The sequence below is a fragment of the Taudactylus pleione genome, unplaced genomic scaffold (assembly GCF_031769625.1).
Source record: "Taudactylus pleione unplaced genomic scaffold, aTauple2 ptg000244l, whole genome shotgun sequence".
In the NCBI taxonomy this organism is placed as follows: domain Eukaryota; kingdom Metazoa; phylum Chordata; class Amphibia; order Anura; family Myobatrachidae; genus Taudactylus; species Taudactylus pleione.
Window position 1 is genome coordinate 12,508,401 of NW_028284646.1, and position 16,417 is coordinate 12,524,817.

A 16,417-nucleotide genomic window follows, 5' to 3' on the forward strand; every position below is an offset into this window, starting at 1 on the left:
GTTATTGGGAGTAAGATAAAGGTAACTGAATATCACCAATGGAAGTTTTAAGTTTTGATATTGTTCTAGAATAGATATTTGTGTGGCCAGTGTTGAAATTGCCTGCCAAAGCCTATTTGTGTCATGATAAAAGACCACTACTGTTAAGGTTATGGAGGACACCCACTCACCATAAGCTGCTATTTTTATAGTAACTGTGACCTCCTTTTATTTAAACAAAAAAAAAAAAAATTAAGGAGCATTAAAGTGTAGTTTGCAGGAATCTATGATCTACAAACGATATTTGTTCTAGGAAATAGGATTGCCACCTAGCAACAGGTGGGTGTAGGCAGCAAGCATCCCGATTATCCACTGCTGGCAGGAAAAGGGAAACTTTTGAATCCCTTCCCTGACGACCAAACGGCAGAGCTGCGCATGTGCGACCGTCACGTGCACGCTTAACGTTCAGCTACTCTGCTGACCAGATTTTCAGAAGATTGCTGGTGGCAATTGTGATTCCTTAATAAATAAAGAGATACAATGCCCAATAATTACTATAACCAGACTGGATTAAGGCAAATAAGAGGTATCCAAAGGTTTCAGAAATTAAAATGTATTGACTAAGAGGACACATTTGCCAATAATGCATTAAATAGATTATGCTAATAAAATAAACTGGGAAGATGCTGTAAAACATAGAAGGTGTAACCCAGAGTCTGGGATGTAGAGGAACTGAGAAGAGCAACAGTAGAAATTTGTAACTGAAATCCATTCTGATCATAGCAGGACTTTAAAGGATGGATAATCAACTCTTATTGCCCTTCTGGACTGGTTTCTGCCCCTTTCTCTGGTCTTTTGGATGGTCTAAAGCAGTGGTTCTCAAACTCGGTCCTCAGGACCCCACACAGTTCACGTTTTGCAGGTCACCCATCAGGTACACAGGTGTAGTCATTACTCACTGACACATTTTAAAAGGTCGCATCAACCAAGGGAGGGCGAATCGGGGAATTAATCTGAGCACAGGATTGGAAAAATGTTTAGATAATTGTCATTATTATCAAGGTAGTCCACATAAATTGTTATTATACCTCTTTATAGGTGCTGTTAATTTTAAGTGTGGAGGTGCTCCCCTTGAGAGTATGTATGCTGATAGAAAAACGAAAGAAGAGAAAACTCTCTTTTTGGGGGCACTCTGTTGTAATTATGCTAATTGGATAAAGATAAATACTTAACTTTTATTAAATATGCATTAAAAAGTTTTGGATCAAGTTAGCCATACAGTTTGTGTAAGGTTTAGCACCCGACACAACATTATCACATGTGTCAATATAAACAAACAACATCAAGACACACAAACATTCATAATTGTTAATAAAATTAGGAAAGCAGAACGAAATATTCCCGATAATAACAGAGAACTATATGAGGTCATCACCCTCAAATTATATTCAGTATTTAGTGGTGCAATGACCAGTCAATATCAAATGTTCTCTGTATTTATAGTTATCAAAATGCCTTAATCTTCCTTGGCATTTGTCATGGTGCCATGGCCAATCAATATGTCAGCAGACACAATAATTACTGTAAAAACATTGTGAGGCTTTTTCCTAGATTAATAATGGGTTTCACAATTAAACAGTTATATAATACTCATTATGGTCGTACCGTAAAAACCTGCATGTTTAATACAAACGCATAACAGCTGATCTCATATGGGAAGAGCATGCCAATATGAATTCCCAAAATTGGTCAGAGAATGACCTGAGGTACCATACGAGAATATAGAGTGATATAGTAAAGACATAGAATAGACTACACCCTTCTAATAGTTATAATAGAAGCAGCTGCTGCACGTCATCATATATAAAAATAGCGGATGACGTGTGAGCGTACCTTTAAATAACACAGGGGTAGGAATAAGTGTATTGGGCATCTACTGTTAAGACCAGTCAGAAAGAAAGGGAACCTGGTATGAAATAGAGCAGGAACCTACTCTGACTGGACTTTAATGAGAGTACCCATAGTGAAAAAAATTATATTGTGGTTTAATTACAGGTATAAATACCATAGTATGTGATCGGGGCTGGTACTGCTGCCACTCACATGCCTCTAGGGCTGTGGTGAATGGTGAGAAGCCCAGTTCCGTATACAACGGTTAGAAGGAAGTAAGTTCCAGCTACACTCGGACACTACTGGGTGAGCAGCGCTCTGTCTGCCATTAGGCATTGCAGAGCTGCCTGTTCACACCAAGTACAATGGTCATATAGTGTGCTTGGAGAAAGTGAAAATGAAGGTACCTGATTAAGTATAAAGATGGTATGGATTGAATGTGGATTGCTGCATGCAGAGCCCACTTGTGTGCTGCTGACACGTGTCCCGCTTGTGCATAACGGGAAACCTTGGATCTGAGACGTGCGTTTCGCTTCAGCTTCTTCCGTCAGACGTTCTATATCGTACTATATATTCTCGTATGGTACCTCAGGTCATTCTCTGACCAATTTTGGGAATTCATATTGGCATGCTCTTCCCATATGAGATCAGCTGTTATGCGTTTGTATTAAACATGCAGGTTTTTACAGTACGACCATAATGAGTATTCTATAACTGTTTAATTGTGAAACCCATTATTAATCTAGGAAAAAGCCTCACAATGTTTTTACAGTAATTATTGTGTCTGCTGACATATTGATTGGCCATGGCACCATGACAAATGCCAAGGAAGATTAAGGCATTTTGATAACTATAAATACAGAGAACATTTGATATTGACTGGTCATTGCACCACTAAATACTGAATATAATTTGAGGGTGATGACCTCATATAGTTCTCTGTTTATTATCGGGAATATTTTGTTCTGCTTTCCTAATTTTATTAACAATTATGAATGTTTGTGTGTCTTGATGTTGTTTGTTTATATTGATACATGTGATAATATTGTGTCGGGTGCTAAACCGTACACAAACTGTATGGCTAACTTGATCCAAAACTTTTTAAGGCATATTTAATAAAAGTGAAGTATTTATCTTTATCCAATTAGCATAATTACAACAGAGTGCCCCCAAAAAGAGAGTTTTCTTTTCTTTCGTTTTTCTATCAACATTTTAAAAGGTCCACAGGTGCAGCTAATTAGTTCACTTGATGCAGTGTGGAGACATGCAAACATGCACTGTTTGAGGTCCTGAGGACCGAGTTTGAGAACCTGTGGTCTAAAGGAAAGACCATAACAAAGAGGTACTACAACCAAAGCTCCATAGCAAAAACAAGCAGGGTGGATAGGGATGGGAGCTGTTTCTATATGGCAATCCTATTCTCTAGAACAAATAGTTTGCAGGTCATAGATTCCTGCAAACTACTGTTTGTCATGATGCTTGCCACCTAGCAACAGCAGGCGGGCAGATTATCGCATACCTGGTGGCTGCGCGGAGGAACTTCATTTTATCTAATTCAGAAGGTCTCCAATAGAATTTGGCAAAGGTTCTGGTAGACCAATGGGCTGCGAGCATAATAATCTGTGGAGCAGTGGCACCCAGGGAAAGATGAAAAATTGCCCCCCCCCACTGTGTGTGTGTGTGCGTGCTGAAGGTGCACGTGCCAAAAAAGTAATCATGGCCACATGCCACAAGGGGCGTGGCCCCTGAAAAATGGGGGCGTGTCAACATGATATGCCATAATTTTTCGTCACTCTGGGAACATTGCTTCCCATTCCATATGCACCTTAATGCCCCCGTAGCAGTACCCATTATGCAGTGCCCCTTATGCAGTGCCCCCAGTAGTGCCTCTTATGCTCATGAGCTCCATCTTCCGGCTCCCCCTGCAGCAGGTGATGGGAGAGACATCATAACGTCTCTCCCATAGTGCAAGAGAAGAGCCGGGACTCGGAGCGGACAGCGGCGGTCGCATCAAGAGCGAGGATTGTATTTATATATATTTTTTTTTTCTGTGTGGGTGTAAGCCTGGCACAGCAGGGGGAGCACTGTGTAGGGGGTGGCTGCTACTGGGGGCACTTTATGGGGGGGTGGCCGCAACTGGGGGCATTGTATAGGGGGGTGACTACTGGGGGCACTTTAGGGGGGGTGGCTGCTACTGGGGGCACTGTATAGGGGGGACTACTACTGGGGACACTGTATAGGGGGGGCTACTACTGGGGGCACTGTATAGGGGGGGCTACTACTGGGAGCAATGCAGCACAGGGGGCACTACTACTTGGGGCACTGTATAGGGGGGACTACTACTTGGGGCAATGCAGCATAGAGGGGATTACTACTGGGGGCACTGTATAGGGGGGACTACTACTGGGGGCACTGCATGGGGGGGATGGGGGCGCCAGTCCATTACATTGCCAGGAGTGCTTGGATCCCTAGATACACCCTTGATCTCTGACGTTGAATTCCACGTTGTAATTATCTACTATAGATGTTTGTGCGGCCATTAAGAATTATCTGAAACCCTAGTTATAAGCCATGGGTCAGCTTTATCAATTAAAGTGAGTTTTACCTGATCTGCGAAAGCTGCAACCAATAAGGAGACAGGTTTCTAAAAGCTGGAAAGCAAGCTCACTAAAGCATCTAAGGAAGCTAGGTATAACAAGAACGGATCAATATCCCAAGTTTCTAATATCTAGAACAAATTGGCCTAGATAGAAGAATACCCCTTAGCAATCGTAGGTGAATTCTATTATATGCGAAGCTTGGAATCAGAGGTAGTGCTGAGCTGTATGATCTGATGGTGGCTGAATCCATCTGCAATTCAAATTTGTGGGCCCAAAAATCTAGGCTTAGTTGGAGGATAGAGGCCCTATGAGAACCAGATAACTGAGAACACCAAGAAATAAACTCCTTAATCACTACAGAGTATCTAGCTCTCATCCTGGGTCTTAAGGAAGCGTTAATGAGAGCGGTGTTGGATTTAGCTAGGGGTAAATCTGTCAACAGTTTAGGAATGTTGCCATTCACATGGAGTGAGATTCTGCAGAATGTCTAGGGTGCCTAGGAAGCAATTTGTGGGATACCCCAGTGGAATTTTGAACCTATCCTGAGGTGTGCAATGGGGGGAAGCCGAAGTTTTATATGGTCAAACTGGATAAACCAGAATGATTTGAGGAACCTGATCTATTCTGATTTTGTGCAATACTCTTAACAGAAGAGCTGGTTGGGGGAAAAGCGTAAGGAAAGAATGTTCATCCATGGGAAATACAGCACATCCATCTTCCAAACACCTTTCATCCAGACCCTGGAAACAAATAGAGGAGTCTGGGCATCAAAGGAGAAGCAAATAGATCTTATACTGGGGCACCGATAGCTAAGACAATTTTCTGAATGACATTGTTTTTTATGCCCCTTTCAGACATACTGAGATTCCCGGGATTTTGGCCTGCCTTGGCCAAATTCCTGAGATCTCGTACCTACCGGGTATCTGACCCTGGAATTGACCAGGGAATTTCCCGCGACCTAAGTCCCGGAAAATTACCCTGCTCATGTCTGAATGGTGCTACCCGGGAATTTGCTCGCAGGTTGCACCAAACCGCTACTTTTTGGCTGGCTGACGGTCACTCCTGTCATGACTGACAGAGATGCAGCCTCACCAGCATTGAAGTCCAGCCAGTACTTGTGTGTCAGCAGCACTTCTTCGCCGGCATTTTGGACATGGTGAGGGACAGAGCTGGGGATGCTAGAAGAGGCGGCTCCGGGTCACTGGGGTGGGAGGTTCCCAGGGTCACCGAGCTCGGCTCTAGCGCAGCGCCGTCATCCCGGCTCCAAGAGTGGGCCTCTCCCATCACTGCAGCCTGGGGACTCCTTACAGAATGGCGGTAGCAGCCCTAGCCTGGCTAGTCCCCCGCTCCCCCCTAGCACGTCTTGGGGGACATATCCGGATTAGGCTGTGGCGCTGACCTTTCAGAGAGGAAGTGAGAGGAGGGGAAGCTACAACAGCAGCAGGGGACAAATGTCTGTCACACTGCAGTCTCAGCCATCTCACTTTCTATAAGCACCGACAACACTAGGTATTATCAGACATCCAGTGTATATAAAATTGAAAAACCCTGCTTATGTCTGAAAGGGGTCTACCCGAGAATTTCCCAGGTAGAAGCTGTAGTGTGAAAGGGGGTTCTCGACCAAATACCCGGGATTTTGCACAGGAGAAATCCCCGAGACTGAGGAGAAAATTTCCCGGGGCGTATGTCTGAAAAGGATATAAGAGACAATCTGTCCATAGATAGACTCCATATGGAAAGTGAATCTGCCAATTTTTTGTCCCTTCAGGAACATGGATGGCTGAAATAATAATGTTCCTCAGCATAGCCCAATGCCACTTTTCGAACACCTCCTTGTGCAGTGACAAGGAGTGGGTACCACCCATCCTGTTGATATTGGACACATGGTATTGTCCAGACAAAGCAGAACTAGAGCATTGTGAATTGATAGAGAACCAAAGTCTCAAGAGCCAGTATTGCTGCCTTCAGTTTTAGGACATTGATGTGCAGGAGGAATTCTGGAGACCATTGTCCCATGATTGCTGTATCCTGAGAAACAGTTCCCCAAACGGAAGCGTCTAATGTAATGAAGAGGACTGAAGGAGGGAGAATGTGCGCCTGTGGAGCAGGAATAGGTGAAGTTGTCCAGCTCTGTATGTCTTGAGCTGCTTGATAAGGCAGGTGACAAATGTCTGACCAGATGCAATGATTGTGAATTAGTGCTATGAGGAATCTCTGAGGTCCTCTAAAAAATAGAGGCACATGAAAATATTCTGTGGAAAGGGCCACTATCTTTCCTAGAACTGCAGCCAGAACCCCTATGCATTTGTCCAGAGGAGTGCTGAGTGGAAAGGAATGGGTATCTAGGAGAATCTGAGTGTACAGAGGAAGAATTAACTTTTGATAGTTTTGAGTAAACCCTAATTCTACCAGAAGATAAAAGTTAATTTCCGGGGCGCTCTCAGAGTATCTATGTTGTAGATGACTAAAAGGATATAGGCCCTCATTCAGACCCGGTCGCAAGTGCTGAGCGCTCGCAACCGGGTCGATTTTAAGGCCCTGCACACGCGCCACGGCTGCACTGCGCGTGCGCAAGCCCTGGAGCGAGAGAGAAATTCTCTAGCTCCGGAGCTCACTACAAAAGGGGCGGCTGTCGATGTTGATCGACAGCTCGCCCCGTTTTGTAGGCGGGTCAAGTGGCTACACAACCGGAGGCGTTCCGTTGCCGTTTTGTGGGTGGCCGCACTGACATCAGCAGTGATGTCAGTGGGGAGCTTCCTGCTCGATCAGAGCAGGAAGCTCCCTGGGGCTTGCGGTTGCTGAGACCTAACCTTAGGGTCTCGTCGCAAGCCCTGATGGTTGCGATGGTCTTGACCATCGCGACCATCAAACCTGGTCGGTCGCTAGCGGTTAGCTAGCGACCAGGAGGCGGCACTTAAACACACAAGCGGCCGCCCTCATTCAGAACGACCGCTCGCTTCTTGCGACCGCATCTGAATGAGGGCCATAGTCTAAATAGACAATGCAATGTATGCCTGCTGATAAAGGTGCGATATGGCCACCTTCATTACACTGGAGGAAGAATATGGGGCATTTGCTAAGCCAAACAACATCACTATTCACTGGTACAGCTGGTCTCTCCACTTCAACCGTAACAGGGGAATGTGGTTTGGATGATAGGAATAGATTGAAAAGCATTATTGAGATCTATCTTTATGCAGTAACAATCTGTGGTAAGAAGAAATGGAAGATCCTGCAACCCTTCCAAATGGAACATTTTGTGTTTCAGTAATTTACATTTAGCACTGGGCAAACGGCGCCTTCTGTTTTAAGATCGGGAAGATATGGCCTATCTTGCGCTTTCTGGCAGGGTCTGCAAGTTCTACAGATGTGTCTTTACACATCTTTGTTGCAGTCGCGCCAAAAAGTCCCTCTCTGCGTCCAGGTCCTACAAGAGACTGCTAGCACCGGGCTTCTTTTTTGCTGAAAATCAGTCTGTCACAATGTGATACAACAGCGGACTGTGGTGATATGTGACAAGTGCGCGACTGAGTCTCTGAATCAATAACATTCTATAACATTCCAAGTTCCATTGTGCTTCATATACAGACTCAGGTGCACACAGATATACAATTGTCACATATCAAATTAATCAGCAGAGTCTCCTGGTGCGTCCTAGTCACATCACATTGCGACTTGGATGCATTTACGACTAAAAAAAGATGCCCAACGCTTGTAGAGTTGCACGGGACCTGGCGGCTCACTCACACTAGGCAAGTCGCGCTGTGTGGTGTATTGAGGCTAGATGAATGAGGACACATCTGTATTTTGCCTTGAAGCAAATGTCTGCAATGTGGCATCAGTGCAGGGTTTCTGATGACGAAAAGAGATTAAAGGCAGATTTAAGACATACTGATTCGTTTTTACATAGGAAGGGCCACTTCTGAGGGCACTACTGGGGGCACTACATAGGCGGACACTGCATTAGGGCACTACTGGGGTCACTGCATAGGGGGACCACTACAGGGGGCACTGTATAAGAGGCACTACTGGTTGCTCACCTAGGGGCACTGCATAGGGGACCACTACTGGGGGCACTGTATAAGAGGAACTGCATAGGGGGGCGGCGACAGCTGGGGCTGGCATAGGTGCTGGGGGGGGGTAAATTATTATTTTGGGGGGAGACACCAACATTTATCTTGCCTCCGGGCACCTGGGATGAAGTTACGCTACTGCCCCTGGGCCTAGTTGTTCAAGCAGTGTTGCAGAATTATATGTGGAGGAGGAGTACTCGCTGGTCGTTCATGGACCAATAGATGGAGGGATTTGTTCCATGTTCTGCCAACTTGTATGTGAAACCTCCTTTCTCAGATCTGCTGTTGCCACTGAAGTTTTGGTCAGACCCCCGGCTTTAGCTGCTGTACCCACCTGGAGAAAGGGATTCTTCCTATCATGAATTTTAGGTTTGGAGCTTGGCAAAGGACTTACATAAATTAGTAATGTAGTTAAAGGTCTGCACTATAACTAGGGTTGCTGTACTGACTGCCTTCAGTAAAGTACATTTAGAAGCTAATAGGGACTCAACGGATGAGATGGACTTGTCTCCTCTTTCAGCCTTGCCAAGGACATATACAATAAAGGACCAGAGACGTCTGCACACAGCCTGTCGATGCAATAATATGCTTATGACCGCATACACCATGTAACCGCAGCACAATAAGTAGACACCCAACACTACATAATGCCGCCTACTTCCCTTTACAAGACAGCGAAAACATTGGTAACATCGGGAACCATTGGACTCACACTCACAAGTTGTGGTTGACCTGACTCTACTGCAGACATTGTTAATGTTTGTGTGTGTAGCTAGATGTTAGGATGCGTATGCCGTCGCTGGGGCCTAATTATGCATGCCCTTGAAACGGCGTCTAGACGCCCAGGCATGCCTGTGTTTCTCTGACCACCCTCCCGTCACCACTCACAAACGGTCAGGTCCTGTCAATCACTGTATGAAGCCTGTGTGTGCTCGCTGCGGTCGCTTCCCGATCGCTGCAGCCGGTACATGCAGTGTGATGCATATGCATGCGCAGAATGCAAACATCGACAGTCTGCGTGTGAACGCAGCCATGCGATAGGGTCTGAATCAGGCCCACTACCTGCGGATATCTGTCAAGAGAAGTTAGCTGGGTGGGCAATAAGTGAACTTCAGGCTGCTGTAAAACTACACATCCTAGCATTCCCTGCCACAGTTTTGCTATTTGGCCTTTATAAAACTGTTGCAGGGCATGCTGGGATCTGTAGATTAACAGCAACTGGAGGGCCGCTTATTGTCCTCCCCTGTCATATGGGATGGACTAGAGATGGCCATGGGCATGGTTAACATCGATGGCAAAATAAGTGGCCATCGATGGTAACCAACTATCCAATGGATGACCATCGATGGTATCAACCGATGGTCATCCCTGTTCTAGGACTGAATGTCCCGAGGGCCAATCAAAACCGGGTGGCATGGCACCTTGTAAAAAAAAAAAAAGTTTGGTTATGCTCTTCCATCGATGGAGGGAAACCATCTGGTTCTCCCCCATCAATGGGAAAAAACATTCAACATCATCCAAACCATCGATGATTATGAATGGTCGATGGCCATCCCTAGGATGAACCCTGTAAGACATGCTTGGAGGCCTCCGAAAAATGTCAGCTACGGCCCTGAGAATTCTGCTTGTTATTGCCAGGAGAGAGTGGTCTGCTACAAACCTTAAAAGTCTCACTACTTTGGGCAAACCAGGGAAATTTGGTGGTCTGTCTGAGCAGGCTTCCCTGTGAGAGACAGCAGGACTGTGAAGGGATTTACTAGTTTTGGATTTAATTTCACAAGAAGAAATCCCAAAACTTTACCTCATCCTTCCTCAGACACTGAATCAAAATGATCTGAGTTGTGTTCCACCTCATAATCTGAGGTAAAAATCTGCCTTTGAGCTGCAGAAATTTTAGAGGTTGTTTTCCTAATAATTAACTCCTTCATGAGGAAGAATATAATTCCACTCTCATTTTTAAGGGGGTTTTAGAGTCTATTGTAACCTTAACAGGAGAGAGACACAGTAAAGGCCCCCATACATGGTGCAATATGCACCTTTGCGATCCAACGGCCGTCATATCGGGCGGTCCCCACACACGGAGCGATAAGGTGGCCGACTGCCCGATATGCTGGCACCCGCGTAGTGCTGCATGGGATCGTACATCACATTGCCAGATCAAGTGAACGTGCAGTAAGATCTGGAGGTGCGATGTATGATCCCACGGGAGCGCGCACTCGCCGATACCATGCCCACACACGTTATGATATAGCAGCGATATCATAACAATCCGTTGGATCGGCTGCTATATCGCACCGTGTATGGGGGCCTTAACTGACGCAGCATCCTCCATTTACTGCACTGAATAGGTCTGATCTACAGAACAGCTAAGCGTACACGTGACCGCACGTATAGGCTTGCTGTCTATATCCACCTGCTGTTGCTAGGTGGCAAGCCTCCAAACGTACAAACAAATATACTGGCAGAACCTTAACCTTTCTAAGACCTAGCTGGTACACGTGCTAAGCAAGAGCAGCAACTGCTTTGGGTGCCAGGAGGATTGCAGATGGATGTCTTGCACTAAACACAACATGGTCTATGTACTAAGCCTTGGAGAGAGACCAACCAATCAGCTCCTAACTGTAGAATGACAGGAGCTGATTGGTTGGTACTTTCTCTCCATCCACTTTATCTCTCCAGGGCTTAGTATATCTACCCCAATATTTATTTTTAACTGCCAAGTTTGTCTGTCCAGTTTGTCATTTCTGACCAGTAGAAAACACGGCCTGATAGAACCAAGTAGGTAGCCAGCATGTGATGACAGTATCTGTGGCAGGGGAACACTTTCCTTTCCATACTTTGGTAATGCACTGACCACATTCTCTTTGGGTAGCAATCTCTGGTTATCTACAGCCTACCATAAGCTCTGGAATGGCCTCTGACATAGCATTTGGCTTCCCTCAAATCAACTTAGCATATTTCACCATAGAAAGTAGTCACCGTCCTTTATATTTCTCCTGCTCTATAGTTCCATCTTTACACAGCCCATACAGCATACAGTATTCTAGTTCCCTTTCTGTAAATGCCCGCTACATGATACCCAGATTTTCCCCATTTGCACTGTCATCCTGTCCCCTTTCTTGCAGGATGCTCTTCTACTGGCAGTGAGAAGTTTACCTGCACCCACTTTGCTGAATGTGGCAGGTGGCACATGTGACAGCAGGGCCCTGTTTTCAACCAGCAGACAGTGCAGCAACGTGAGTGAGGGGGGCTGCAAGGGATTCTGGGTACTCAGTACTACTGACTGCAAAGGATACTGAGCGTTTGGTGAGAATTTGCAGTGTCAATCACACTTGTCAGCTCTTTGCTAATTTCCTGCTTTTTCTTCCCCTACTTATTACTCATTCATGCTCTGTTCTACTTCTGTCCATTTTTTTCTTCCTGTTTTTTTGTCTTATGTAGAAACCAGATAATTCCATATTTCATTTAGTTTTATCATAATTCAGTTTTGCTATTAGTTAGGTGTGGTCATATAATCAGAACTGAGGCAGCAAATGTACATTGGACCACATTGAAGGGGAAATCATTTAAAAAAAAATTCAAATATTATTGCTTTAGTAATTGTATGAGTAATTTGTGTAATAAAGTAACAATATTGTCATTTTATAGTGCATATGCTATTCATACCATAGCTAGATGTAAGCAGTCGCGGGACTGAAGTTTCGGTTGCTGCCTCAGGCAGCCCACTGGTTAGGTCCACACCTGGCTGTAGTACAATGCTATCATGAGAATTTGGGGGCCTTAATTCTTCCTGGTTGATAGGACTCGTTGGAGCTGGCATGCGACTTTATCCAAAGCAACAGGCTGTGTGGGATATCCAGCAACTTGTTCTCTGTGTTGGGTCAGATTCTAGCCCTTCCAGTGCATCGTGGTTACCCGCGGCAACTATTCATCTTCACAGACACTGAATTTACTAAACCTGGAAGAGTCCTTGATCTTTTAAGACGTCATAAAAGGACAACACGGTAAGAATCTTTGGAAAAATGAATGCCAAGATATTGCACACAGAAAGATATTGTAGTCATTTGATTGCTGTGTAAAAACTGTATATACTGTAAGAAGTGAATTCAGCTGTATTTTTCAGTACAGCGCTTGCAGTGGAATATTGCGTGTAGTTACGGAGCTCACATTTTTCACATAGAAAAATATGGACCACCACAAAACATTTAAGACACCACTTGTTGAAAATATTTTATCATCCTATTTCTAAAATTTCTGTTACACTGCATGCAACGTGTAAAGGTGTAGCTCAAGGTAAAAACGAAACCAAAATATTTTCCTTTGGACGATGATATGGAATAAAGTGTCCGATGTCCTACAGGACTTGTTTTTGTAATGTGTATAGATTGGACAATAACTTAGTTACTTTCCTTTTTCTGCAGGGTGTTTGCTTTTGGCCTTGGTGCAAGCACATGCCACACAATTCTGGAGAGAGCAGCCAGATTAACCAGGGGAACTGTGGAGTTGCTCAGTGAGGAAGAAAGACTGCAACCTAAGGTGAGCTTCCATAACAAACCGTATCTGCACGTTATGGTATAGGCAGCCATTTAATACATGCTCATTGCTGCTTGTTGTTTTTCTCTCATCTAGCTGATTAAGTCCATGAAGAAGGCACTGGAGCCAGCATTGAGTGACATTACTATAGACTGGTACATGCCAGAGACCATGGAGGCTCTGCTCACACCCAATGAGATTGCTCCACTCTATCCTGGTGATTCTCTGATTAGCTATTGTACATTGTATAACACAGCCAAGTTCCGCAGCAAGAAGGGAATGGTGAGGATAAAGGCAGGGGAGGGGGGAATGGCACTGTGCAAATGTCTTTATAATTCATATGTCATTTCAATTTTATTTTGGAGAACTCTTGTTATTATCTGTGTGATTAGGTGATTGGGGCTAGAGGAGGTTCTCTTGGCTCAGTTTTCCAGTCTCAGGAGGAGTCCCAAACAACAGGGACCTCAAACACTAGTTGCCTTAACCCATCTGCTGGAATGGAGGATGTGGAGCGTGCTTTACAGGAGATCTCACATGAAATTTCCATGGAATTCTCAGCATGGAGTGAAGAACCGGAGAGAAGTGAAAGTACTGGTAAGTGTAAATCCTTCCTTTGCCATTTATCTAGTGCTTTTATTGCCAATGACTCTGGTGCAGTCCTTGTCACAGCATTCCTGGTCATGTGAGCATGATGCCACTATGGATAAGCCATAATGAGACACTGACATAGAAATCCACACATGCTTCAGTTAAATGCATATGATACATGATTTACTGCTTCAAGCCATTAACATGATTTACTGCTTCAAAACACTAAATTACAGTTTTCACTGGTATTAGGATTTTGTTCATTTGTCACTATGAATGAGCATTTTCTGATGCAACAGTAACGATACCATCAATACCCCCTTTAACTATCTATAGCTTCAAATACATACACATTGTGTGCTTCACTCAGCTCCCTTGTCCTAGATTGAAATAAAATGACTGTAGTTTGTAACATGTTTTGACAATCTAATAGGCGAGTCAAATGCTTCAACATAGGCTGCTCCATCTGTCTAATGGTTTGTCTATGTGTATATTTTGGGATTTAGGAACAGGGGTTATAATTATTTTGTGTATGATTAAGGATATCCTGAACACAGGACCTGTTGAGAGTATTTGAGAACCAACTTTGACCTAGGGTATATATGTATACTAGTGTATTGCATATCAAGAGCTTAACCCATTGCAACTAAAACTGATGAGTGAAGGATGTGACTGATACAATTATGCTGATTTGATATTAACATCTGTGACAAATCCATATCTATTCCTCAGGTGGTGATGGGGCTCAAGTAAGTGACATAAGAAAGCGCATTGTACGTTCCTCTTATGTACAGGACCAGTATGTACTCACTCATTGCTCTGTCAGCACAGAGGCAACTCCAGCACAGACACAATCTTCCATAAGCTGTGACCCCACTCATGTCACTAGCCATGGCTCTACCAGCAGTGAGTCAGTAGGTTCTAGGGATGCTGTTTATGGAGGTTGCATAACCCCCTGCTCTAGGACAGTGACACAGCAGGAAAAGAACAGTGTTTCGCAGAATGAAGGAATATGTGTTCTCCAGAAAAACACAACTTCATCCTGTAAGGTAAGAAGTCAACTATTTCACTTTGGCTAAATAATAAAGTGCCTTTTGTTATCCAGTCATCTTGTTAGTTCTACCAAAGTACGCCTTTGCATTTCTGACTTAATTTTCTGTTAGCAGCACAGCTCCTATTTGTCTGTGTTACTCTTACCTCCCCCCCAGGACTCAGTAACACAGAGCTCGGAGGAGCTGGTACGGAGGAAAGCTTTGATTCAGGCCACCATGTCTGGCCGCAGTTTCTCATCCCCTCATGGAGAACTGGATATGATTCGTTTACGGAGTGTCTTCGACAAAGTGTCACAGAGCAGAGAGCCAGAGGAGGATATTCGTGCAAAACATAATGATTCCTGTAAGCAAACATAGTAGACGTGTGCAAGATAGAAAAATGTTTAAAAAAAAAGTTAATAACAAACGCAATGCCAGGGGAGCTTAGTATATGCAGATGCAGCCACAACCTTATCCATGCATAGAGACGCCCACTGCTGCCTTTTCTTCTGTGAGCGTGCACTTCGACCACAATCAACCAATTGCAGCTAGTCTGACCTGTCTCTAACTCTGCGAGCCTCTACACATGCAAAGAGCACTGGCTAACTTATGGATGCCCAAAAAGATTTTTTTTTTTTTTTTTAATGTTGCAATAACCGCCTTAACCACTTAACTGACAAATTTGTTTTCCAAAAACCGCACCAAACTTGTCGTTTTTTTTATGATTGAATTAGGTCAAGAACATCTTTTTAAAACTATTCCAACGCAATTTTTTTTTTTTAAACACCATATACCATAAAAATAAACATTTTTATGGTATACTGAAGTGATGGCCATTGACAGCTGTACCATGGCTGGCCGATTGGTTCAACCATCGATAGAACCAATCGATTGAGCCCATCTGCTGATGTTTCCTTAACATCGGTTGGGGGCTGCACACACAATTATATATATATATATATATACACACACACACACACACACACACAGTATATGTGTGTGTGTATATATATAATTAGTGATAATTTTTTTTTAATGTATTTACAAACCCCGATCCCTGTGTCCAGCAGTGATCGGGACAGGGGCGGAGTTGCAGCCAGCAGGAGGGGCCGGGGACAGGGAACTAGGTAACTGGCCAAGGGAGGAGTGAGTGGGCTGCTGCCGCGGGTCGAGCACAGAGTGCAGTAGTAGTCGCTGACGATGCGGCTGGTTCTGTCATTTTGTTACAGGCGGGCGAGGTGAGTGAGCTGCCACCTCCCCGGGGACAGAACAGCAGCCGCAGCTGACAGGAGCCGCAGCTTCTGTAGCTCCGATGTCACCAGCAGCCAGCGCCGTGATGGAAGGGATAGGAGAGCCGCCAGCTCCCCGGAAACAGAGCAGCAGCAGCGGCTAACAAGCCGCCAGCGCTCGCTCTGAATCAGGGCCCTCCTACCTAAAAATGGAGCGGCCTCATGGACGCTCGCATAGCTGTGGGTTACCACCCACAGCTATAGCGAGCGTCCATGATGATGGTCGCGACAGTCAAGACCATCGTGACCATCGGGCTTGCGACGAGACCCTGCAGTAGGGTCTCGCTGCCGCAAGCCCTGGAGTGATTTTGGCTCTATCAGAGCCAAAATCACTCCCACTGACATCACTACTGATGTCAGTGGGTCCGGACTCAGACGGTAGGCATTCCCATGGGAACGCCTCCGTCTGGCAGCCACGCCCCCGGCACGCCCAC

At 44.8% G+C, this 16,417-nt stretch overlaps 1 protein-coding gene across 2 annotated transcripts in view; it reads left to right on the plus strand.

Moving 5' to 3' along the window:
* The window catches only part of VWA5B2 (von Willebrand factor A domain containing 5B2), a 53,116-nt gene that overhangs the window by 21,655 nt on the left and 15,044 nt on the right, over positions 1–16,417 (plus strand). For both annotated transcript variants that reach the window (XM_088479701.1, XM_088479702.1), the window contains 7 exons: positions 11,668–11,778; positions 12,344–12,546; positions 12,964–13,078; positions 13,172–13,357; positions 13,468–13,669; positions 14,396–14,712; positions 14,872–15,058. In XM_088479701.1, coding sequence (XP_088335827.1) covers positions 11,668–11,778; positions 12,344–12,546; positions 12,964–13,078; positions 13,172–13,357; positions 13,468–13,669; positions 14,396–14,712; positions 14,872–15,058 — 1,321 coding nt within the window. The remainder of the gene's footprint in view (positions 1–11,667; positions 11,779–12,343; positions 12,547–12,963; positions 13,079–13,171; positions 13,358–13,467; positions 13,670–14,395; positions 14,713–14,871; positions 15,059–16,417) is intronic.